Source organism: Eleginops maclovinus, chromosome 4 (genome assembly GCF_036324505.1).
Source record: "Eleginops maclovinus isolate JMC-PN-2008 ecotype Puerto Natales chromosome 4, JC_Emac_rtc_rv5, whole genome shotgun sequence".
NCBI classification, from domain to species: Eukaryota; Metazoa; Chordata; class Actinopteri; order Perciformes; family Eleginopidae; genus Eleginops; species Eleginops maclovinus.
Window position 1 is genome coordinate 18,006,590 of NC_086352.1, and position 27,409 is coordinate 18,033,998.

At 38.3% G+C, this 27,409-nt stretch overlaps 1 protein-coding gene and 1 long non-coding RNA gene across 2 annotated transcripts in view; one reads left to right on the plus strand and one right to left on the minus strand.

The window, feature by feature from the left end:
• LOC134863548 (uncharacterized) overlaps positions 1 to 21,835 on the minus strand; it is a 60,190-nt gene extending 38,355 nt beyond the window's left edge. Inside the window, exons 1-2 of the long non-coding RNA XR_010165675.1 lie at positions 21,546 to 21,835; positions 19,999 to 20,051 (exon numbers count right to left, since the gene is read on the minus strand). This is a non-coding gene — a long non-coding RNA (uncharacterized LOC134863548). The remainder of the gene's footprint in view (positions 1 to 19,998; positions 20,052 to 21,545) is intronic.
• Positions 20,499 to 27,299, plus strand: ric3a (RIC3 acetylcholine receptor chaperone a). Its single transcript, XM_063882114.1, has 7 exons — positions 20,499 to 20,697; positions 22,508 to 22,728; positions 23,012 to 23,093; positions 23,363 to 23,459; positions 23,931 to 24,088; positions 24,239 to 24,599; positions 24,752 to 27,299. The coding sequence occupies exons 1-7, from the start codon at positions 20,580 to 20,582 to the stop codon at positions 25,116 to 25,118; spliced, it is 1,404 nt and encodes a 467-aa protein (XP_063738184.1). The 5' UTR covers positions 20,499 to 20,579; the 3' UTR covers positions 25,119 to 27,299.
• Positions 27,300 to 27,409: the final 110 nt, after the last annotated feature.

The window sequence follows — 27,409 nt, forward strand, 5'->3', positions numbered from 1 at the left end:
CCTACTATATTTCTTATTTTCTGTTGAAAGGGGCGGACTATAGATTTCAACCCATGTGTGAGATTCTGTGGACACGTCTCTACTAGCAGGACACAGAGCAGCAAGATAATTTGTTAACACATAAATCAAGTGTGCAAAGAGCATTAATTAGAAATTCATTAAAAATTCACACTCACCGGCAGGTGTGCAAATAAAGGATTAGGTAGACATCAATTATACTACATAAGAGCATTTTAATTGCAATTCCTGGATTGATTTACAGAGGAAAACAATCAGGCTCTGTGCAATATGGCTGATTGCTCATTTTCCGTAGAAATAATGAGGAAAACACCAGGTAACATTGTCCCCAGCGGTAAATGTATACACACATACAGCTTCATAAGTGTGTGTGGCTGTCATGCGAATGACACATGTAGGTTCACATATGAGTATTCATATCTGCCTCAAAAACAAGCAGACATGCACACACACAATTACAAGACATGACACACAAAGGCATCCTCCTTACACACATAAATACACATTCACTGCAGCTTGGCATTCCCATCTGCTTGTGCTAGTCCAGAAAGTTCTTAAGCACCAAATGTTGTGCTGTTATGACTCAAGTTTGTGAATTCTCCAACCTCCTCTGTGTTCCTGATTACTGCATTATGGCATCTGCTTAATTAGCTTGGCTTGTGTCATATGTTGCACACGGTGGGGGTGTTAAAAAGTGCCCTTCTCTCTTGCTCATTATCTGCCTCGATTCATGTGATGTATAATCTCTCTAGACAGACATTCGTATTGACATAGGGACAGCTGTCAGCAGAGCATGGTCATAAAAGGTGCATGTAGAATAAAAAACCACAAGGAAGGCAGATGAGTGAAAAGGCTGCCAAATTTTTAAGTGAAACTACTGATTCTGTGTTTCACTCTGGATCCGTCAACACTGCAACAGTTCTAATTATACTAGATTTAATTTTATGGATGAGAGTTTTTTGGGGGACTGATTGTAGGACGTGCATTTTGATTACTACAGGTAATATTCAAAGTAGCCTCCTGCCGGTGTATTTTCAAAATTGGGGTGGTGTCCAATTCTTGGCGAGGAATCAACCTCATTATTGCGGTGCGGGAAAATTCTAATCATTATCTGCCTAACAGCTCTGGACAATAATTTCTATCCCACAATATGCTACTTGCTTGAAGGGAAAGAGTTTGTAGATATGTCCCTTCTTTGCAAGTAAAGTATCCATGATGTTCAAAAATCATATGATTATTAGAATAATGCACTGGGCAGGAAAGTTGTACCCTAACATACAAACTACACACGCTCTATTGAGGGCCCTTTATGTTTTTACATTACCTGAAGGCCCCCACAGTATCTCTGACGTTTTCAGAAAGAGTCGGGTGCGCGGAGAAGTGTTCAGTTGGTTGCAATCGGAAACCTCCCTGCTCCTCTGAGGGATATTGTTGACATGGCACAACCTTATCAACAGACCACAAGATCATCTGCAAGGAAAATGAGTTGAAACATCCGGTGTCTAAATGTAAAAAGGGTATTCAATATGGCACTACAACATGGTCAAGGTAAGGAAAATATCATGGTTAGGTCCAGGGAACTATGGTTAATATACGCTTAAGGTTAATCAACTACACTCATTGTTAGAGGTAGTGGAAAGATTACTGTTTGAATGGAGGAAGCATTCATTTCAGAACTTGGATGCTTTTGATCTTCTGCTCTGGAGTTTTGGGTATGCTACGTGCCCGATACCACCCCACAGCAACAGCTTAATTTTAAGTTTACATTTGTTAATTAGCAATAAACACAAAGTACAGCTGAGGCTGAATCAGATTGATGTTAACAGAAAAAGGGCGTTAGAAAAAGAAGTCAGAAGATTCAAAGAGCTAACAATTCATCCTCTGTTGTCAACTATGTCCCAAATATTAAGGAAAGCCATCCCATAAACAATTTTTATTTTTTAGGTGGAAGTGCAAAGACCACCAAGGGACAAACAGGATCGATCCTCTGGGGAGGATGTACTTATCCATGATGTAGATTTTAGCAGTAGCAAAATGTTGGCCGGCTGGGGGCACTGGCAGAAATGTCAGAGGACATTTAAATCTATTCTTGAATACAAGAAAAAAAGTAAACGCTCATCAAGGTGAGTAATCAGGTACAGGGCCATGATTGTATATGCCATGCCACCATGGCTTAATACTTACACAACAAATAAAATCATTAATTGACAAAAGTGCAAATATGTGTCCTAAGTCTAAGTCGTAGACCTTTTTTGCTTGTTAATCATGTTAAAGGAAGTTGGAATGTAAATGGGTTATTTTTATTTCTTTGCTACCACATACAAAACGCTTGGGGCAGCTTTCATTGTTTGGAATGACGGTATTGGATACATTGCCGTCATTAAGTAGGTATGTGTGGCATTGGGCCTTTCATTGTTTAGGGAAAAAAAGCAGATAATCTAAAACAACTAAGTGATGTTACGGCCAATGAGTTTAGTTGACGTATTTTTATGTGTGTAATGTTTATTATTTATCAATTTGAATGGAAAATCTATTCTCTACTCATGGGCCGTTATGCTGTCCTTCAAATAAAAAGCTTTGACCTTACAGCCTCAGAGACAAATCTATTGCATTTGTTTTAAAACGGGCTGAAAACAGTTATCTTAAATAAATGAAAATATGAGCAGAGATGCTATCTGTGGTCAAGTGACTATTTCCTCCTTGAAAACAAAATGATTTCAGCACCCCCTCAAAAACCTCAACATATGTTCCATTGATGCCTAATGGGTCTGCATGAGCTATGCTCAACAGACTGGAGAGGGCAATTAGTTGCATGAGGCTTTGATTAGCACTGATTCCACAACAGTGCTGGGAGGAATATAGAAAACAAAATAATACATTATTACATGCTGAACCTCTTTTTCACATAATGCATAATTGGAGAAACTATTTAACGCCATGGTAATAACAGGTAAATGTGAACACATTAACTATTGCACGGTGCCCACGGCTAAGATTATGCATATTCTACCTACAAACAGCCTGTGCCAAGCAATGCATATAAAACTGAAATAAATGGCTACAGATGCATGAACTCGCCCTGAAAGAGGTTTGCTTACTCTGTGATCTCATTCTTAAATGAAACCAATTTGCCTAGAAATTGGTTCTAAGGCCTAATGCTGAACTCTGTACATCAGCTCTACCACACACACACACACATATACACACACACACACACACACACACACATACTTTAGCTTTTACAAACACACTTTCACAGTCACACTGCTTCCACCCTTCCACCCCTTCCCTCGCTGCAAATCATGTTTGACTTTGAAGTGCTAATTTTGGAAGTTTAGCCAATTTTTATTTGCTGCTTTGAAATGTATCCCCTAAGCTGCTGCACCAGCAATGAAATATACAGACCTTTACAATGAGGGATAAGTGACCAAAATGAGAAGCGCCTGGTTTTCTTCCTAACATTATATAACTGTGAATAATCCCCACGTAGCATTTTCTCCTATGCCATCAGTGCCTCAATTTATATTCAAAAATATTATGCAGACTTTTTACTTTTTGCTCATTCCACTATCCTTACCTAAAGTTGGAGCTCATTTAAGATATTTATAATGTAATGCTGAAGACAAAACCCTAAAGCATTTTATACATTATTGCTCTGCTTTATCAGGGTTTGTGAACAGAAATTACACAACTAAAATAGGGACAGTAAAACAGTAACTGAGAAGATGGTTTCACTTTAGAAATGTATCAGGATTTTGCTAACAGGATACTCTATGAATCTGATAACATGAATGACATAAATACTGTATTTCTTGGCAGGTGAAACCACACTGTCGGTCTTATGTTCTACTCAAGTCATGCCTAAACCCTAACAATGAACCACAGTTTGATCATATGGGCCTGTGGATGGGTATGTTTGATATAATTCGCATCAGCTACATAAACATTAAAATGACTTCACATTTATGTCTTTTGAGCTATTTCCCTTTTGTGTACCAAACCATAACAATGGGGGGAAAAAAGCCATGGTAATAAACGTAGCAGCGTTTACCGCCGTTATGGACGCAAGGATGACCTCAATCACAATCCTTTCTTAACTGCTTTCAGTGAGAGCTGAAGCATTATATATTAAAATAAGTTGATCAGATTGGCTCCTCACCAAGCAGCGCAGCTAATAACATGGAAAGCAAAGAGCTTGAGGGAGAGAAGATTTGGAAATGGGGGCCCCTCCACTTTCCAGTGCTGCTCTGCTTTAACAGAGTCCTAGACTTGGCAATACATTGCTTTGGTAATCAGCTTTTTGAAATGCTTATTTACTGCTTGTTTTGTGTTTATTGTAGTTCTCAAAATTAAATACAAAATTGGATTTTATTACATGTGCAATTTTCTCCTCTCATATAAAGAATAGAGAGAGAGAGAGCGAGCGAGTGAGAAAGAAAGAAAGAGAGAGAGAGAGAGAGAGAGAGCACCACATTGTTTAATATGGATGATCCTGAGAGAATGTATACTGTATATTATTTTTGGTTATCTCTCTGTTTTGATGCTGTCTCCTTTCACTCTAAGGATATACACTATGGGATTTGCTGAAAACATTTCATGTGTAAAACGTCCAAAGAAAAGCTGAGAGATCAAAAAGTCTACTAGCTCCATGGGGTGTATGTATCTGTGTGTACAGTACGTGTATGTTAGTAGGTGAAGAGTAATGGAGAAACACAAATGTATTGTATCAATGTTATATTCTGTTTTCAAGTAGCAGCTTGTTTACCGTAAATCTGGAAATAAAACCATATGCTGAAGATTAAGAGGGTCCTTTTCACAGTTCCATTATTGAACCCAGTACACTGACAATATGTGCTTTTGTAGGCTTTGTATTATAATGTCACAGAAAGTAATGCTATTATAGTATAGATCAAAGACTCTATATAATAAGTGGTCACCATGACGTTACCCATTGTTTGTGGACTTCGGTTTAGGTTGGAATTTGGGGTTCTGGTTGTCGCCATCTTACATTTTTGCATCAAGAACTGGCACTAGAAATTGGACCAAATTACAACCTGTAACTGCAAAATGTTACAAATAACGTAATATTAAAATAACTAATCAAACAGAAATCATTCCAAACCGATCGACAATGTGGTAGAGATCTGTCAATCTCAAGTTTGCATCAATTTTACCTTAAATGCGACCATCATTTGCAAAATGGGCCTCATGATGTAAAAATCCAAACAAAACCATTTTATCCATAAAATAAAACCACGGTTTTAAGCTCAAGCTTAATAGATCAGATATTGTTCCCAACAAAATAGCTTACTGGCAAGTCCTTAAAGCAACGCCTCTTGAAGACACAGTATAACAACCTGTAAATGTGTCATGTTGTGCCTTTAAAAAAAAATCACGAGAGGCTAAAAAATCAGTTACAACTGCATCATACTTATCCACGCTTGCTTTGTAGCAAGCCAGCTATGTAGCTTTGGAAATGTGGCCCACAAAGATCTGATTTGTTTATTTGTTCTATAACAAATCATATAAACAAATATTTATTGCTTTATAATGTACACTTAAATAAGTTAAAGCATAATACCTGACCTTCACCCTGCCACCATGAAGCAGTGGTTAAATACTGTATGTAAAGTGAGAGCAGAAGTAATTCAATAAATTATATCCAGCATAACTTTCAAAGCTAGTCCTATTCATATTAAGCAATTATTCTGGTGGCACATCGTTACAATGCAATCCAAATGAGATCTCTGTAGCACTGACATACTTTCTGCTAGCAGGTACAGGATGCCTCATATATGATTAATTAATAGCGGCAGCCTGCCATCTGTGTTTTAACTGATTAAATAGCTCACAAAGTGGGATGCACCTTTTGATGTGAACCTTTGGGGAACTGGCTCTGTCTTTGTATTTCTACCTTGATTAAGCACAACACTCCCGCACTTCCTGCAGCCCTCTATTTCAAAGTGTCTTTAATTTGGTAGGAAAGGACACAAAGGCATTTTGGGTGCTTTAAAATGTTGCCCATTTCCAGTAGTCAAGGGGCTGTCTCTCTCTTTCCATCTTTTTATTTTTTTATAAAGTGAATGTTCCACACAGGGCTAGGCCAGTGAGCAAGCATCGAGCTTTCAGATAAAAATTGATTCCAGTAAATTCTCACCTGAGATCCATCACGGTGAAAGGCTTTAAAAGGTCACACATGTAATAAGTTCCTATGGTCTCAGTCCCTCCAATAATAGGCCTTTAGTCTGCCATGGAAGGCTGGTATATAGAAATAATTGAGTAATCTGTGGACCATTCAATTCAATCGTGGGACTCAGTGACAGTGCAAGCCCTGCTGGGCTGCAAAGAGGTTGTTCTGGAGAGTCTTTCTGCTGGCAGGGAAATATGTTGTCCCCTCAAGCCATGCACCTCCATCTTTGCAACAGCACATTGGATCGCTGACATTTTAGAGGCTCTTCCGGGCCTAAACTGTACAGGATTGTGTCAGCATTTCAACTCGGGAAGATGAAAGAATATGACACTACAGACATGCATGCCTTTAAGTACTAATTACATTTGTATCTAGGTACCATACATTAACATGTATCCCTCAACATTATGGATTATCTCCATGAGTAAGTTGAAGAGTCATTCTCTGGATGAAGTTTTTACATTTCAAGTGGAATCTTTTTAAATAAAAAATCCTATAAAAAAGGTGCCACAAACCAGACATGTTCCAACTGGTTAAAAATGTTCAATTACACATGATAGTTCATGTGAATAAATATTTCTTGATGACTTTCAATACCTTTAGGTAGTTGCTTTGATCTTTAACATTTGATGACTGGTAGGTGTAGGTTCTCCGGTTGTTCTACCTTGAATAATGTAGTATGCTAGTTAGGACATGCAAAAGTGTGCAGCTCACATTGGAGCAGTCAAAACAAACAGTTAAACGCAGATATTTCACTTCTGCTTTCGACTTTTGGTTCGGCTACAAATGGACACACGATGCATCGTCCTCACAACACTCTTCATTGCTCCATTGTGTTGAGAAATTCAAAGCTTAAAAGGCCTGCTCTGCCTAGATACGGTTGCCAAGCTATAATTGGACAATCAATGTGTGAGGGAGGGGCTCCGGGAAGTGTAATTTATGTGATATCATGTAATGCTGATACAACGTTGAAAGGCCTGGTTAAAAAGTAATTACATTAAAAGTAATTAAAAATTAGGAAAATAAGAAATTGACTGTAAAGCAATGACAGATCTCTCAGTTAATTCTGATACTGTCTGGCATTTGAATAATCTTTTCATATTGCAATTCAATATGAGGCTTCTTAAACTCCTTTGAATGAACCACATCACTCATAATTCCATCTCTTTATCTGTCTTACCACACTGCAGCCTCTACTGTATCCTTCTGAATATGAAAGAAAAACCTTACTTCTTGTGCATCGAATCTGATGAGCATTCTGTAATTAACGTCCTTGAGACAGATCATTTGTTGACCAGATCTATCTGACAATACTGTTGATAACAGCAGTTCCATGTCAGTCACATATATGTCACCATAGTCTTAACACATCGTTTTATTTTCATCAGAAAACTATTCCCACCCATTAAAGAAGTGTTCTCCACACACACACACACACACACATACACAACATGACATATTTAGAAATATGACTTAAACCAGAACAGATGGCCCTTAAAAGTAAAACACTGTAATTCAATCTGGCTAATGGGAGGAAAGCCACAAACGTTCTCATTCTCATTTCTTTGACTGAGGAACTGGAGAGAATTGCTTCTCCAGCTTTGAGGTTCAACCCCTCTATCATAGTGTGTTTCTGTGTTCCCCATGCATATTATAAGACATTTAAAAGGAAAACAGTGTATATTTACTTGACAGGAGCTATTAGTGCCTAGACAGAGGGGGGAAATGTATTGTAATTGATTGTTACAAAAGATTACCCTCTTCAAGAAGCATCAAGCTATTTCAGAACTGCATTTGACGCCTTAGAGCGCCGTGCAAAGAAGGCTCTTCCAGCGCCACACATTCGAGCTGACATGCTGTTGGAAAAACAATTACCATGCACTGTTGTTTGATCTTTGTCCCCACTTTGGTCCTTTATAAGTGTGAGTTAAACTCACTTTCCAGCCATGCGGGCAATCCTGACTTATATCAAGGGATGTCAGCTGTAAATGGACTGCACATTCCCTATATACATTCAGAAACTACAATGAGTTTCTTAGAAGGACCATAAAATGATAAAGATTGCTATTGGAAAGTTGTTGCTCCATAGGCTCCACTCATTATAAGCAGTACAAAGAGGCTTTACAATGTTAGTGAAAACTAATATACACAAGCAAAACATAGGTCATGTGTGGAAAAATGTCTTTCTTTCCATTAATTTCCCAGTCTGGGATTAATAAAGTAATTCTTATCTTATCTTATTTCTCTCACTTTCTGTATGTTGATGGAAAAGGGGCTGTATTTTGTCATGAGGTTTACCTAGTCGCCCAGATATTATGACAGACCAAGTACCAGATCTGTTTGGATTAAGGACAGTAATTTCTGTAGAGGGGGAAAGGTAGTGAATCTGGAATTCCTAACTAGTATCATATTGCTTTCTCTAAAGCAGCAATATAGCTTGGACACCTTTAGTCAGTCTTCGGGGAAAATATATTAACCTGCTGGGCCATGCGCACAAACTTTCTAACCTTATTGTTGACAGGTTTTATGAGCCTAACATACTTTGTGATGTATAGCATAATAACCCAGTCTATGACTGTAGGGCCTTACTCTTAATATCGGCTGCCGAGTGAATCACGCAAAATTATTGTAATGAGACAAAATTTCCATACAACAGCAAAATGAGTTCATTACTCTGAGTTATATTGGTGAAGTAACCAAAAGAAATTGATGGTTTTATTAAGCTGGAATCAAATTTCGTCCACAAACAGAATTAGGCAAACATGCAGACAGCAAAATGTAATAATAATTACATTAGTGTTATCAAAAAGGTTATCAGGTTGGACCCTGCTGCTTCCATTTTATCTCTATCAAACAAATATGGTGTTTGCAGCTCTAAGATAGGGCAAAATATCCTGGCTGTATAGGTTGATCGAAATGTATATAGTTGCCTGTCCAAATTGAACCGTAACCCAGTACACAGCTGTAAAAACGCAGACAGAAATCTAACACTTGTAACAGGTCAACTTTTGTTATGCTTCAGAAGAGAGACATGAGCCAACAGTTCATGTAAAAGGCTAGCAGAAACTACACGGCCTCACATGTCAGCTTCCTCTTGCCCTACCTGTGAGATCCCCAGACCTTTACAGGATAGCTGGGAAATGTAGTTCCTTTAGCACATTGTACGGGTCTCTCCCAACATGATCAATTACTGTATACACCCAGAGAGAGGAGCACAGGCACTCTCTCCTCTCAAGGTATTTGGGATTATTATATATTCGATTATAGGTGAATTTGCCCAGAATTGTTTTGTAAAATAAAATAAATCTGACCTTGGATAAAATGATAACAGTGTGCTCAAAAAAATGTTAAAAATATTCAAATACAATGAATGAGACAATTAGGAGCACACTCTACTAGAGCCCAAACCTTATGTTTCCATTAAATAAAATCTTAGTTGTCATTCCTCCCAAGGTTACCATCTCTGTCAGTAGCTGGCTGTACTCTCCAGCTGTCCACTGAGGACTGCTTCAGTGCATCCTCCACATCAGCTGATTATGCTATCTATCTAGCCCAGCTGTCACTGCCCGTTTAAACCTTTGTCAAGTCCTTCATGCAATGCAGCCTGCAGTAAACCAAGTAATTGCACTTTTGTAATTCAACACCTGAACATCACTTGACCTGTATATTTCTAAAAACAGATAAGCAAGATGGTGATTTTAAAGAGTTATATTTTGGGACCTGTGTTGCGTTGATGGAGGAACAGGGAGCCGTCTTGAAAAACAAAGTGGAATCGAAAAGACCATTTTTTTTTGTTTTGTTGTAGTTACAGCAAGCTGAAAGAACGAAAAACAGATGCTGGCTGCTTTTTTCTTCTTGCCAAGGCACAAACAGGATGCTGGCAGCTACAAAGATTCAATTATAAAAAGTACAGAAAATAATTAGAAAAAATAATAGCACTTGAAAAAAATGCCCCTCCAGAAATTGCGCATAACAATAAATCCGTTAATTAGCTCATTAATATTCAATTGGGGTCAGTGGACTTAATGGAACCCTTTTCATGGGCCAAGGAAATGTTTAACACTCACTTTTCCTCAGCCTGTTCTCATTATCAACTATGCACAGGCAGGCCTTATCAGCCCTCCAGATGGCGAGGAACAATGCAGCACCATTATCGTCTTACAGCAGCGTGTGTGCCTTGTAACCGGTGTGTGCCTGGGACAGTGAAGTATAGATACTGAGGCATTTAGTGTAATTGATATGTGGTATATATCGTATTGTTTAGGCCTGTTTGTTTGCTCTGCTGCTATTCAAGGCGAGAGGAGAGGCGAAGATTGATTTTCACCGCAGCCATTCCCGCTCTCACCACAGGTCACAGATAACTTGTCAACGCAGGTTTTGGGGCTGGTGTAAAATGCATCAAGGCTAAACTCTCCTGGGCATAGCGTAGGATAGGGAGTTTCATCTCTGCAAACACAAACCCTCTCATTGCTGTTACCTTGTGCATGAGACAGATGTTTTATTCAACAAGTACATGGGATGGAGAGATGTCTGTGCCTTTTTGCATCTCTTCTCTGTAAGGTTGTTTATCATCTTCACAAATGGAAACAAATGTACTTTAACTGTAAAATGTACTGCTCTGGATTTATGGTTTTCTGAAAAAAACAACTATAAAGGATGCTTATCAAACACATTTATGTTGTGTCTTTAAAAAGAACATCGGCCAACATATTGTTGATAAATTATTTTAAACTCTCAAATATTACTGATATTAGTATCATCCTCAGTTTTAATTTCCTGTACTATATCACAGTACAAGTACATGTTGCCATATACGGTCTTTGCGATTACTTTTATGTTTTCTTTGATGAATTCATAAGAGTTTCCCCCTTTAATGCAGCTTTTGTCATTAATTTTAATCAGTTCATCAAAAACCAGTCAATCTGATGCTCTTTACTACATTAAGACACCTTTTCTGTTGGCAGAGAGGATGTGAAAACTTGCTGGGTCCCTGCCGCTGCACTCTGTCTTTAAAAGCTTCCCAAAGATTCAGATTACTTCAAGCTATTTTCACCAACACACGGCACGGCATATCATCAAAAAGCAGACAAAGACGAAGCCACTCATGCATACACAATTTTCCAGGAAATGACTGTGTCAAAGACTATGGTAATGCAACGACTAATTAATGTAGGTATGATGAAAGCTAAGTTGTAAGAGACATTTTAAACCAATCACATGTACATTACTTTTGTAGGAATCTCTTTCAGAAATCAAGAACACCAAGAAATAATGTTATTAAGGTTGCTACAGTTCTGTGAATTTCTGAGCAGAGAAAATAATGCAATCTGCCTCGAAATCTTCATTCACTGACAGACAAAAGGGAAATTGATGCCACTTGTTACAAATATCCAGTACATTTATTTTTTTATCAGCCGTTTCCAACAACACTTTGGATTAACGTGCCTCAATTCGGAAGATGAACCATGACATCGTCAATTCCTATTAACATGCTCCATCTCTTGTATCCATCATTATATCTACAATCGCTAAATGTCAATCTTTCAAAAGCCAACATTTATGGTCTCATCAAGGGTTATCCTCCCTTAAAAAATAAGGTGAAACATGAAAGCACAGTTTGTTTCTGTCTTTGTTTGAAGCAAAGGCTGAAGATTTTTACCGGGATAAAGGATGTTGCATTTGTTCTTTACATGTCAGTTTATTGACACCATTCTCAAAGCCAAGGGAGATTATTAGGCACGATATATTATCGCTTGACGGGAAAAAAAACATTTTGGTATCAATTCAGTGGTGCAGAAAGATACAGACTTAAAGGAGATTTTCTTGACAACTCAGTGAAACTAAAGAAGGTACAAAAGAGAATGGGATTCGCCGGGCTGAAACAATGTAGGTAGGAGGATTTAACAAAGAAAGCATTTCTAAACAAATAACTAACAATGTCCCTCGGCTGTGGGAGCTAACGGAGCACAATGATTTGGATTGAATGTGCTGAATCTGCTACGGCTATCCCACAAATAGAGGTGATCCTAAATCATGTGCTTAAGGTTGCAGCTTGAGAGCCCAGGTGTCATGGATAATTCCTACTCAGATATCTATAGCCCTCACTATCTCACCCGATTCTCTCTCTCCTAGCTTAACTTCCCCTCTGTCAAACAGGCAAGCGGTCTTCCTATTGATCCCCCCGAACCTCCAAACGCCCACCCCCCTCTTCGGGCCCAGGCGTAAGGGCAGCCACTAAACCTGTGGGCAAAGGGAAAGAGGACGCTCCCCACTGAGTGCAATTGGGATTTGAGAAAGTTAAACACTTCTCAAGCACAAAATTTCAGCCTGGGCAGCAGAGAGGGGATTCTGTCCTCAGGCCTCCTGATGCTCACCTGATCAGAAGGTCAGCCCCATCACCATAGTCCTTATGCCCATCTTGCTCTCTCGCTGCCTTCCAGTAGCTCTTGAAGGGCTCAGCTTTCTCATTTACTTCAAACACTGCTGTCAACAGTTTTGCTGCTGTCCTTGACTCTTAAAGGATACCAGGTTCATATTTTGATAGTGACACACGGCAGGGTGTGAAAGGCAAAAGTGCAAAAGGGATGAAGGGGGATGTGAGCTCTCACGGTTGAACACAGAACTTGGACTGACAAAGAATCATAAAGAAATAGAAAGAAATAATTGAAAAAGACCATAAAGCACTGCAAGGTTTGTCCAAAATTGTTTATTAATTTAGTTCCTATTAGCCATTTACTTTTGATGAAGGGAGCATATCTATAGTCACTGATGTCAATCAAAACAGTCAATACTGATTCATGTTTAAATAGCTATAATTGCATCCTAGGTTTTTTAATGGATGACATCATACTTTCCTTTCTACAGTCAAATTTCCCGACATTGATCAGTTTAGGATGAATGAATACCTCATAAATACTCCAACCAAAAGAAAATATGCTTTGACCGGACCAGTAGACTACGTGGCGGGTGCTTTCAAAGCATATGACCAAACAAAATTGTTGTAAAATGTGAACATGATGCTTTAAACATCTGATCCAAATAAAACCGTGTGTGTATGTATTAATAATGCCAGGCTGGCCAGCTAACCCTAACAAAGATGAACGTGACCTTTTCTCATTACTTACAGCATAGAAGGTGTTGTATGATTTGCTTGACACAGATGTGGAGTAGATTAAATGAAGCTGTCATATCAGCGTGTGCTTGTTGTTGTTTGTTGAGTCTAAACAGCTAGAGCACAAGGTGTTAGAATACTGCATTCCTTTCCTGCGTGGTTCTAAACCTCACTCTCATCAGTGAGTACTTGTTTTGCACCAATGTCTGGCAGTGCTCATGTGAAGTCTTTGTTCTTCCTTTCATACACATGAACAAATGTTATATTGTTTCAGGCACGTTCATGGCGCATAAAATGTTCTTTAGAAAAAGCTTTATTTACTTGCTTGGAACATTATCATACATCTGAGTTTGATGAATGTTGTGCATACATTGTCTAAATGTGAGAATAATGTCAATGTAAAGTAAACAAATTGATATGTACTAAAGATGCAGCACTACTGGAGAGTTATGCCTTACAGGTTACATAAACGGATGGCAGGAGAGGACACAGTAGTCATTCAATAGTCCCCCATTATTCAGCACTACAGTGCCCAGGAGAAAGTACATGACGAGACACAAATTGGTTAAACCACTTACTGGCCAAGTTAGTGGAAAAGTCTTTCCAAATGCACTTTCCTCGTGCTCTTGGAGTGGTTGTTTGTAACAAAACTGTTAAACAGATCAGCCCAGACAGGTCAACAGCAGGCTCCATGGAGATATAAACAAACTGCCTACAAGTGATTTGTTGGTCCCCACATATAATCCTGAATCTACAGTTGAAAGGTTTCCATTGTAGCGGTTACCCCAGTGCCCTTTTATCTATACAGACCTGTGGGTCTCCTGTAAAACAACCTGCAAGAGTGAAGGAGGGGTATTTAAAGCTGTATCGCCACTACAAAAAGAGCTGCATGTTAACAAGAACAAGACAAGCACATTACGTTCAAACAATGCTGCACTGCCTCCAATCCTGTGCTCTCTTTCACTCACTACATCCCACCCCCTCGGGGTTAGCAGACCTTCCTTCATGTTCAAAGATTATCTGTTAATCCAAAATGTGCAGGAGCATGAGACGGCAGGAAAAGGGACCAATACTCCGGGGAGAAGGATGGGGGGATGCATGGCTTTATTTGTTTGTTGGCTTTCATATTAATCCATTGGAACACAGTGCATTTTCCCCCTCTTTTTGGGGCATGTGTAAATGTTTTAGAGCCATTAAATGGAAGATGAAATTTTCAATGGATAGCATGTAAAAGTATTAATTGTAAAGACCATTATTTGGTGTCCATGAGGCTGAATCAGCTTAGCCACTCCATTCCCCCATTTGCATACAAAATGCTTTATTTTGGCAATCAATGAAAGTGCTCCACTGTATGTGTGGCTTATCACATGCTTGCAGGAAATGGATTCCTTAGCCATCTCGTTAAATTCTGTTGATGCAGAACAATTTGAAACATGGCACAGGCAGCAATGACATTTAAAGATGCCGCGGCTTAATTATATTTTGCAAACATTTGGGCTGTTTGTCCTCGGGGATAAAGTGCCACCACTACAAAGTTAACTTGTTAATAATTCAAATGAATCTCGCTTTTTGTTGAGCACCAATCATTATCTCCTATTAGTGATGGTTAAGGGCATTCAAGGTGCCTCAAACACACAGGGGAGACATGCTGCTATTTAACCATTAAAACAATCACAAATACATCCAGCACCAGGAACTTTGCTGCTCTTCTACCCTTTTGCCAATTGAATATATTTGGACTGAAAGTACAAAACAGGAATTTAGAAAGTGGCAAACAGGGCTATAGGAAATTGTAAACTATCACCATGACATTTTATCAGCTGTTCATCAATTACTCAAGAAAATAATCATCAGATAATCAATAATGAAAATAATATTACAGCCCTAAATGTATATACTGATGCTGCTAAAAATGTACATTAATGAAGAAGAATTGCCACAAAGGTAGTTCAGTAAGCTGTATTGTCTTCAACTAAAACAATTAAAAACAGTTGAGCGCTAGCATCCACGTATCCCTAAAACTAAATGTCTAGCTTTGCCTGTATACATCACAAACCTAAACGAAAAACCTGTTTTTCATAAGCTGTAAATGTGCAACAATGAAAAGAGCTCACATACAAGCTCTATGAAACAAGCAGGGTGCTTGTTTTGTTCATGATAGCCCATAAAAGCAACACACACTTAAATTGCATCTCTTAGTGATGGTGTATGTCCTTCTTACACTGATAAATTAAAGTGTGCAGACTGGCAACCATACAACTAAAAGACAGTCAAGGTCTTTCCTATATTGTAAAGCATGTTTCGACTCCATTAATCCACCTCATTCACTTTTCACAGCAGTCTTTCTTCTACTGTATGAATACACAGGATTCAAATTGGTGACACTGTGTCCTTCATAAAACTCAAAGCCAGGTGCATCTCCATCAATATCAGCAAAAAGAGGGAAAAATTAAACCTCAAAATATACACTGTAGGAGTGCATTGATTTAATATACTGCCATAAGCCCTTGCTCCTACACTCGACATGCAATTTGGAAATAAATTGACTGATTTGGATAGAGGCACGGGAAGGAGTGAAAAAAAACCCTGATGTAAACCTGGTCCGCTCCTATTGAGTAAGGTGACATTGCGCAACAAATCACTTGCATGAATAGAGAAAGAAAACGATTTCTATTTCTAAAAAGTAATTTTGTTTGGGAAGGTGCGTTGATTGCCATATATGTGAATCTATTCCTCACTCGACTGCAGGAGCATGAACATTTTATAAAAGTCAATGTTATATTTTGCTGTTAGCATAATAATCAGAAAGGCCAGACTTTCATCCAAAGAAAAACAGAATCTCATTTATTCCAAGTACATAATAGAAGGCCAACTGCAAAAGCCTATCTCTTCTGTGCTTTGTACACTGCTGTGCAGGAGCAGAAATCGTTGACTTTTGCAGCAGCACAGTCCATTGTGTTTTAATTGAGCCCAATGAAGAATAATTAAGTAATTAAAGGCTTGATAAGAGGGAGGCACAGTAAACAGATAAAAGACAAGTGAGGTTATTAACAGTATGGTAAGCTGCAGTGAATTGGACATACCTCCAGTAAGGCATCACTGAAAGAAGACAAAGCATCAAAGGCACCACCCAAAACAGGCCAACAGCCTGCATGTCATTTCTTAAAAAGCGCTTGTGGCTGTGAATATGCAAACAAAATGTAATACTTCCCAGCTGGATTTTGGGAATGGGAGTGCACTGTGATATTTTCACCACTCTGACATTAGCGGGTTTATTTTTTGAGTAATTGCACAGCTTGATGTGTACTCAGGGGTTTCCATGAGAACGATGAAAGTCTTATTTCAACAATGCTGCAATTATGGGGAAATATGGGAATACATTTTGAGCCAGTTCACAGTTGAGTTGACTAGAATAATAGGAATAGAAAACAGAAACAGGGAGCAAGTTGAAAATGGCAATTCAAGACTGAACAGTTTTTAAAACAACCAGTCTGTTACAAAAACAAATCCTTGCAAATAAAATCTCTAATACCCTCTATACTGCAGCACGTCCATATTACTTTGAAGTAGTTTATGGTGCCAAAAATTTCCCAAACATTGGTATCTGCTTTATTCAACATACAGCAGCCATAATCTCTGTTGGCATCATATGCTGGTTGGCAGTGATAATCTATAATCCATTCATCCAGAGAGGGTACACAAATGCATATTTGTTTCCTAGGATTAAAAGCTTATGGATGGTGTATGGCATGGCCAATAATATTCATCCATGCCAGCTATAACAGAATATTCAGCTGTACTGTAGACACAGTGTTTGTTTTAAATCATAAAGGCAGTATCCCAAGCATTTGAAATCAGTAATAGCTAAAATGATTCAATACTATCAGGATGGGAAAACCAAAACTATATGTTTTGAAACAAAGATAAGTGATCAACCATTTGAAATAGTCACTTACTCCCTGCCTACTAGTCTGTTTTGTGCTCCAAACGGACCACGACGAAGGTTAGCAAGAAAGATTTTAATCATCACAACAATTGTTGTATTAAATAAAACCCTACATTGCTGAATAAATAAGACACCAGTCAGGAGACAAATAAAAATCATTCTTTAAATCAAAACACCAGCTATAGTTTTGGCAGGTAGGAAAGAAGTCTCAACTGGGCAGATTCATAATCTGCTAGCTGCAGGGAGTGATAGCTAAATTCCTTAAAACTAGACACATAGGTTAGTTCAAGGTAGGCCAACTGGTTTTTAATAATTGTATTGTTCAAAGGTGCTTAATAGGGGAATCAGAAAATATCTATGATGGAGATTGCCTTCGCACAGCTCTCAACATGGCAACAGCCGGGCCTGCAACAAGCAGCTAACAATGCTAAAAGCTCAAACATTGCAAACAATAAAAACAACTTTTAAACCAGGCTGAAAGTGTTAACCTGAAGGGAGTCTGGGGGCAGCCATTGTGTTTCTTCAGCTGTACAACAGTTGTGCAAAGCATAGCCATTACTTCGCTAGAGGGACAAAGTCAAGCATTTAAATGCATGCACAGCTACATAGCTACCAAAACAGGTCTCAAACTATTTTCCCTACAATCAAGAAAGTGCACATCATGTGAATAAAAAAATCTAAATGTGTAACTGACCGCTTGACAGGTTTCACTGGTTGGTAGTTCCCTAGAGGACCATTTTAGGAGCAAAGAAATTACATCTTGCCCCTATTGCTCAATAAGATATATAAGAAGCTACACAAATTAATTAATTTGTTTGAGGGCTACATCTGTACTTACAGAATCGGAGTTACACCATGTAACAATTGTTTAATAAAGGGTAAAGATTCCACTGATGTTTATGTATTAGATGACCAATCAACATGGTTCCCCAGGTATCCCTCCATATACTTGCTAGAAAGCCAGCAACGCTCTAAAGTGCTAGTCACTGAAAAAAACAAAAGAAAACAAAACATCCGGACGTCATAATCATAAGACAAGATTGCACATTCAGACAGGGTATCCAGGCCAGCCTACTCGAAGTTCGAAGTTGCAGATTCAACTGCGGTGCCAAACAATAGACAGTAGAGCCCCAGCCTTTAAAGCACCCCTTATTAACCATTTCATTAAATAATGACTACTAACAGCGAAGCATTTATACTCTCAATGACCAGCAAGTTGTTGCATGCAATCATTTAAGTGTTCAATGTTTTCACTGCAGATTTTCTGCATTTTCAAAACTACACACAACACTATCAGTTTAATTTGCATAGCTGTAGGACACATTGAGCCATCCACTTTGGACTGCTCATGATGACAGTTAAATCCCTGTGGGTTTCAAGAATTGCATAATAAGTGAAGCTGTATATAATCTGCATAATCAAGAACACTGATGGGTGATCTATGCAATAGGTGGCTTAAAGATGACATATAAATAAAGAATAGAATGGGGCCTAGATACGGCCCCTGGGGAACTCCAAAAACCTTCCTACAGGGGAAGGACCTCAACATTAGGTGCTATTCTAAACCCCTAACCTAACAAAGCAGATGCCATGTCTATAATGCTTAATGAGGATTGCATCATTACAGTGCCAAATGCAGAATTGATGTCAAAATGTAATCTTCATAGGTCGCTTTAAAGAGGAGAAAAAATGATAATAATGTACATTAAAATGTTGCAATATGCCAATTATGCCATAACTCTGTAGGACAGAAGACATACTGTACACTAGAGCTCTTATAATTAAGTTATGCCATTAAGAAAACAAAAAAATAGTATCATAAATTACAACGACGAACCATATAATTGACATTATCCGCACTGGAAAGTCTGATCCATTTAAAAGTTTAAAGTTGATTTAGCATGTTTTATTTGAGCTGACTAAAATGGGTGTACTAATATTGTAAAACATGAGCTGTATCATCTCTAGTGAGCTAGCATTGTGATAAAAGTGCAGATGGATTTGGGGAGAATAAAACAACCACTAGATCCTCCTTAGTTACTACAATCTAAAATGGTTAGACAAATCTATTAAACAGACATAGCATTACTGTTGGGAGTAGGTGATCTCTTTCCTCCACAGGCTGTACCTCTGTACCTGAGCCTGCACTGCCATCTGCTGCTCTTTAGTATGAAACACACACAGGAGGGTCCACAGACTGGTGGGTTAATAGGTCATCTGTTGCATTCAAGTGCTCATCGTAAATCCCAAATTTTGTAAAAGCTAGTTGTGTATTCAGGGCCGTTGCTTCGGAATAACGAACTAAGCTTGACGACATGCCAAAGATGTTCTAGATGATCTTGGTTTGTCATTCAAGCTTAGTTTTAGCCTTACTAAAAAAAAGTCCTAGCTGAAAACAATAAAGAACATTCTCATTTCTTATTCCCTACCCCTTTATGGCACACCAAGACACGACACCATGGCAATTACAATGATAAATATCAACAAGTAGAGACAACAACGCAAACCCAGAGAATTTACCTGATCAATATAAAATGAGACATACCTGTATAATAACATCTGCCTGTGTTCTCTTGTTCTCTGAGAAATCATAAAGCAATGCACTTCCCATCCAAAGCTATTACTGCCACTTCTATCCAGAATTACTAGCAGAGAGCTATCACAAACATGCTCTGATCAGCCTGACAAACACTTCTCATTAAACCAGCCATAACACACAGTCAGCTGCCTTACCTTAGCTGTGTCTCCTCCTTTTTTTTCAGCTTCAGCCTATGGCAGCCATGATCCTAAATTATGGCAAAACAATAAAAAAAGTAGATACATTTTGAGAGATAAAAGTTTTGATCCTATAGCTCCTCCTGGGGAAAACACACACACATTAAGCCAGGTCTGTGTATTTGAATGTGTGCACCAAACTTGTATACAACAACACAAAGCTAAGACCAGCCAAGTTTAGCTTTTTTAAATCATTTTGTTTAAATAATTTGTATTTTTATTTATTTTTATGTACATTTAAGGGTGTGGCTTTTATTTGTGTGTGGGACAAAATCAGCTTCCATATAATAATAATAATAATAATAATAATAATAATAATGATAACAATATTAATATAATACAAATAATAATAAATGCGCTAGCTCCGTTGAATACCTCTTTGGGGATTCGGGTCAATATTTCTGACAGCACTTGAAGGCAGCTGGTCTAATCTGGTCTAATCTGGGCAGGAACGTCACCAGATGAGGGATGACATCTGGGGATACTAGCTTTCCTGTTTGAGTGACATTAAACAAATGGCTGTTGTTCTGTGAGACAAAATGTCTATAACAACTTGCCAGAAGGTTACTCTTATATCATGCTCTGTTCTCTGTATTTCTCTCTTCCTGCCCAGAATGCTTTTACCCAGAGCGAAAAAGGAGATGGGACGGCCTGAGGGTAAGTTTATCAGATCATCATCCATCCATCCCACTCCATGTCCAATGTATTTATTTGACCGCTGCTGTTGCTGTTGTTGTTGCTGCCAGCTGTTACTTTGACTATATAGAGTGCCAGGCCAAGGTCCTCATCATGTTTGTATTTATGTTAAACAATGGATATGAAGAAGACAGAAAATCATATGTGTATGGACTATGTTTGGAAGAAATATATAGGCCTGCTGCATTTATGGATAATCTTTTGAATTCACAAAATGCAATAAATACACACACATGCACATGTCCAAATATGTTTAGGGCCATTTATGCATATTTTAAATAATAGCTTACATGTGTACAGTAACCTTTCAGTAGCCTAAAACCCAGAAGTTAAAACACATTAACATGTTTTGCTTAATTTAGCTTGAGATGGAGATGGTCCCTTAACTTAATATGGGCTATTCTATTCACACTGCTCATATATATTCTTGCTGTTTTTCCTTTGAAAAGTCGCGCTGTCCCTTATGATAATTTGTTTCGGAGGAGGATTATATTTTGAGTTTTAACAGCCTTGGTCAGAGGCTGAAAATGTGTTCATTGTGAAGAGACTGGTTCAGTTAATAGCAACATACTGACTGCCACACACAATTCAGGCAGTTTTCAGGCTCAGGATTTTAAAGATTTTTGAAACATATTCTACAAATAATGATCAGTAACCAACAACAGTCGAAGAATAAAATTCGGATCAACAATCAACATAAAATACCTGTTCAAACACTAATAAGCCTACACAGACTGACACTGATAGAAACAATCAATAAGCACAGCTTTTATCCTGATCAACAACAAAACACTATAGCAGCCTGTTACCTTGTTTGCAGGCCATGGATAGGTCTCTCTTCTCTTCAGCAACATCTTGTTCTTCCAAGTTGAGGAAATAATGATTGAATATGAATGTTTTGTTAGCAATGTATTAGTCTATGGTAGTTTATTCACATGTTTATAATTGCTGATCGCGACAGCACGGTAGTGTCCTCACAACGTTTGACTAACAGCAGATTGCGCATTTTGACTTGTGATTCGAGAGTTGTGCGCGATAGTTTGAGCTGTTTTTCGATAGCACATTGTGATAACGGTGGATATTCTTTGTTAATGGGCGAATTCAAATTTATACGGCCACAATAAACTTTACACACTTTACACACGCAACTCCTCACCGCAGTAATCTGCCTATTTGCGGCCAAACCGGACAGCCTGTTTATGGTGGTTTGATTCCAATTGGTCGACACGACTGACGATCATAAACGACCGCCTTCAATTGGTGCAATAGGGCGGCAAATAAAGGAATGAACAGGAAATAGAGATATTTACTTGGATCCTAATTTGTATAAAATGCTGTTGTCAAACATGTTTTTATAGAAATTTAAAATATGGTTGCAGCCTATTTTTTTTACACAATTTGAATCACACATCTTTATGAAAAATCTTGGATACTATCTACTGCCTGAGCAAAAAGAACATTGTTCCTAAATACTGAGCCAGTACTGCTCTCTTTATAGCTACAGTTCATCAGTGCCTGATAGCAGTGAATTATTTAATTTGACCAACTGGAAAATACATTTAATGTAGGGAAACTTGCAGGCGTGGTCACACAAATAATGTATTTCCTTAAAAGTTGAGTCCCTGAAGAATACAGCCTATGTCCTTCTAATTGTATGGATAATTTCTTAAATGAGCTAGCCTAATTGTACCTCTGGGTTAGGAAGATGTTGTTGTGAGATATTTACAAGATCTCTGATAAGATATAAATTGATGATTTTTGTCTCCTCCAGTTGGACCCGGGTACTACCCTCCTGTGATTCATCAGCTGTCATTGCCAGAGGACCCAGAGCGCTGGGGTGTGGATCCTTCTGTGTACTCATTGACACACAGTGCTGAGGTCATGGCGAAATTCAAAGGCATGGGACAAGGCAAAAAACACAACCTGATGGGTCAAGTGATACCCATATACGGCTTTGGGATACTACTTTACATTGTTTATATAATCTATAAGGTGAGTATAACTAACCTGGTAGGCAGGTTTTATGAAACCACAAAACAAAATACATTTGTATAAAATATTGTATATGAGTAGCTACAAGTCTTATCAATCAGCTTGACACTGTATACTGAATAATAACTATGTCTAATGAATACTAATGATGAAGGCCATAGTGATCTCCGTGACCATGCTTGTACTTCCTATTTGGCAACTTAATTATTAGATTGTTTAAAATTACCCAACATTATTGTTATGCTCTTTTATGCTTATTATAATTGTGTTTTGGTGTTCACAGCTGACAATTAAGAACAATACTACTAAATCAAGGGACTACACTACAGTATCCTACTGTAAGGCAAACATGGAAAATAAAATTAGTAAGTACTCGCAGCAATGGATTGATCGTATTTGTGTTGTTCTAAAAGAAATGTGCTTCCTTGATAGATGTAAACATTGCTTGGGTTGCTAGAAATGTATTTTTAAATGTTCATGGACATTGTGGGGTAACATTTGACCTTGCTTAACAAAGAATATTCAATGAAACATATGCCTGCAGTATTATAAATCCACCACACCTTAAAGTGTGCACATTTACATAAAAAGCATTATGTTCTGATGTTAAAACATTGTTGTGTAAATCTTATAGAACCCGATGTTGAGCTTGTTAGGCTTAAGCAGAAGCTTCTGCGAACAGAAAAGAAGATGGAGAGGATTGTCTCAGGGAAGAGTCGTGGTTCTGGGAGGTAAGAATTATTTTTGTCTTAACATCCTTCATTTCACTGTACGGTACTAGGATAAATCTGTGAAGACCTGGCATGGAAATGAAAGGCCTAAAGATTAAAGGGAAAATTATTCAAAGGTTGAAAGGCCATTTTATCTAACAGCCACTTTGTTTTGATTCCTTTTTTACACAAACTGTAATCGCATACAGATTTACGAAATGGAATCGATGTAAATGAAAAGAGAAACTATACTGTTACTAGTATATTGGAAAATACTCGTATTTGGATATGCACATACTAAATCATTATATTTGGAAAGCTACAAAAACAGCGACTCACACTCAATAACGCAGTCTACTTTAAGTAATTTTTTATCAGTCTCTTTAATGTAATACAAATGTAAACAAGAACATTTTACTAATCTGTCACAGCTTGATGTAGCAGAGCATTGCTATGTTGAGTGAATTTGCTTCATTCTCTACTGCTCTCTAGTGGAAGAAGTAAGAAGAGTAAAACTTCGATGTCAAAGAAGGAAGAAAAATTACTCAAGCAACTCAGACAGATCTCACTGATGATACAAGAGGGCCGGATGGAGGCAGCCACCCCAGAGATGGAGGCTGAGGAGACCTCCTACTGTTCAGACTGGGAAGGTACATGCCTAAATCTGAATCTGAATCTTCAACTCCTCACATAATTTTATGAAATTCACTTTGTTGCAGCATCAGATTTTTTCTCCAGGGCAATGAAAGCTGTTTTCATGCAACACATCTCATACTGAATATATTTGTACACCAATGCAGGTTACCCAGAGGAGACCTACCCAGAGTATGATGAGCCCTGTAAAAGCCGTGAGTTGGACATCTTTACGCTGGAGGTACCCACCTACCAGCCCACCGCCGAGGCCCTTGCAGAGAGGATGGAGCAAGAGGAGGAAGAGATGAACTTAAGGAAACTATCTGTAGTGGAAGAAGAGGATGAAGAGGCAGAGGAGGAGGAGGAAGAGGATGAAGAGGACGAAGAGGATGAAGAGGAAGAAGAGGACGTTGAGGATAAAGAGGAAGAAGTGGATGAAATAGAGGAAGGGATAGAGCAGTACTTTGAGGAGGAGGAGGAGGAGGAGGAGGAGGAGGAGGAGGAGGAGAGGAAGAGGACGAGGAAGAGGAGGAGGAAGAGGAGGAGGAGGAAGAAGAAGAGCAAGCAGAGAAAAAGCAGTTGCTCAGTGTTCCCTCATCCCTCCTTGCTCCAGAAAGAAGGCCGGAGCGACTTGGTTTGGAGTTGAGCAGAGAGCTACAGTGTCTCAAAGACGGGAAGAAGCAGATTAGCTTTAATGAACACAAAGATGTGTTTCACTACCCTAGAGAGGATGCTTATAAAGAAGAGGAAGAAGGGGAAGAAGAGGAAGAAGAGGAGGAAGAGGATGACGAAGAGGAGGTGGGGGAAGAGGGTGAGGGGACAGAGGTGGAAGAGGAGGAATTGGATGAGGAAGATCCATTGATGGAGGCAGAGAGCCTGCAATTCAGCTGTGAGGGTGGTCCCAACCCAGAGGAGGAAGCTGAGGAGTTTAATGAAGAGTACCTGTTATTGTTAGAGTCTGTGGGGGATGAAGGTCTTATACATGCTGACATGCCTCAAGAAGTCGGGGTGAGTGGGCTGAGGATGCGGAACAGGAGGGAAACATAAAGGACCTTTCAGATTACGTACACTTTTTTTTTTTTTAACATACAGTCATCTAAATGTTCCTCAAGTTTACTATTACTACTGATCCCTCATATGTGTAAAATATATAACCCAGGCTGAATCAAGACATCCAATGCTGCTCTGAAGGGATACTTTCATAAAAAGGATAGTCTCCTTTTACGTCTTCTTTATGGTAAAGTTCCAAATAAGTGTTTTCACTTATTTGCCTGATTAGACTCTCTTTAGTGTAAACATGAAGGACTTGATTGACATCTCCCATCTCCCTGTAGTTCAGGGGTGTCAAACTCATATTAGTTCAGGGGCCACATACAGCCCGATTGGATCGGGTGGAGTCAGTAAAACAAAACTCAGTAAGCTATAAATAATGAAAAATTGCTCCCTTTGTTTCAGTGCAAAAAAGTACTTATTGAAAATGTTCAACATTTAATTAACTTTTAAAATATATATATATATACTGTATATATATATATATATGAACAACCTTAAATGTCTTAAGAAACATTAGTGCAATTTCATCTATTTTATCCCTCAGTTTATCATTTACAAAGGTGCATTACACCTTACAGATCACAGTTTATCTACAAAAACATTTAGTGACTGTTATCTGGAACTGAACAACATCTGTGTAGTAATCTTGACACACCACAATACACACTCAATTGAGGCTATTAAGGTAGAAGGTTAAATCATCCCCCTGCCTTGTAAATAAAATGTATACATAAAGAAAATAGGTAAAAATTGTGGCAGTGCTTGAACAATAGGGTTCCACCAAACCAAACTCTTTTGAACCTAAGCAGCCAACTGATATTTTATTGCACAATTACATTTTTACACATTGCAAAGTCATCCCGTGGGCCGAATTGGACCCTCTGGCGGGCTGGTATTGGTCCCCGGGCCGTATGTATGACACCCCTGCTGTAATTGGACCTGAGGGAGATGGGAGACTTAAACATTTGTATTTGTTCATTGTTGACATGGCCCAACTTTAATACATAAGGTTGACCTGTGTGGGTTAGCAGAACCTTTTCAATGAAGTTTATTTTAAGATGTCCTTAGATTACTTTAGTAGCTATTGTTATTACTTTTTATTCAGAAAATGTAAATGTTTTTGATTTGATTTGTATTCCATTCTTTATTTATCCAGATTAAGAACAATTGAGATCATTTTGTAATGGCCACATGGACAGGAAGGCAGCAGTTTCACATGATAAGTGCTCTTTCATTCATACCATAAAACACGCAATAGTACGTCACAAATTGCACAGAGAAGAAAATACATCTACAAAAGAGATTGAATATATACAGACAGTGTATTACAAATAGAGGGAATCCATGGGTTCTGAAACCAGGAACAGAGAATTAAGACTTTGTTTATACAGTATGTGAAGGACTTAATAAGAATACAGTACCTCTGTCAGTCAATATCTGGCTCCACCTTGTGGTCTAATATGGTTCTTCTCATGGGTAATGCTCCTTGTTTGTGGTAATACGGCATATCAGTTTACAATGCACAACAACATGATAAACAACATCAAGGGAGCTTTAAAAATACCCTCCCTGCAACATTCCTTGTGGAAATAAGATCACTGCAGGAGTCCAATCAAAGCATGGGGAGGGTGTGGCTTATAAGACGTTTGCTAATTGGTAGCAGTGTAGCATTGCAACAAACTGTGTCAATATGCAAATAAATGTGAACGTGAAGTCAGTATCTGCTTTTCTTATTGCTGGTTCTAGTGATTGATGGGATTACGGTTTTAGAGAAATCAATCCTTCGCACTTGACCCAACTGTTTATGTCCGCCTATGGACATTTGGTCTAACACATGTCAGCTTTTGTCTGAAATAAATTATAGCTTGAAATGTTTTAGGTATTACTTTTTAGTTAAAACATTGAGTTTACAGCTGTTTTTAAGTCATCAACTATTTATCACAAACATTTTTGGTATCTATTATGGAATATGAGCAGTTTTTCAACATTAACATTTTTAAGACAAGCACAGTTTGTTTGCTTACTCACAAGTAAACTATGGGATTTAATACCTAATGTCTGTTTTTCCCAGGTCAGCCATCTCCGTATTGTTGGAACGGTTGTGTGTCAAGAGTGCTAGAGTGAAACCGAACCATGTATCGTTTCACATAACACTGCCACTCCTTAAATATTATCTTAGGCAAGGTTAAAAATCAATGTTATTGTTCACATTGTTGTAAAAATCCTAGGCTCACAATAAAGATAGCATCTTTTAAACTGAAATAATGTTTTTCTGTGTTTTTTAC

Coding starts and splice junctions, on each gene's coding strand:
- ric3a (XM_063882114.1), top strand. CDS start 20,580: ATGTCTATAACAACTTGCCAGAAGGTTACTCTTATATCATGCTCTGTT. Junction 20,698..22,507: donor GGAGATGGGACGGCCTGAGG/GTAAGTTTATCA, acceptor TGTCTCCTCCAG/TTGGACCCGGGTACTACCCT. Junction 24,089..24,238: donor CTACTGTTCAGACTGGGAAG/GTACATGCCTAA, acceptor ACACCAATGCAG/GTTACCCAGAGGAGACCTAC.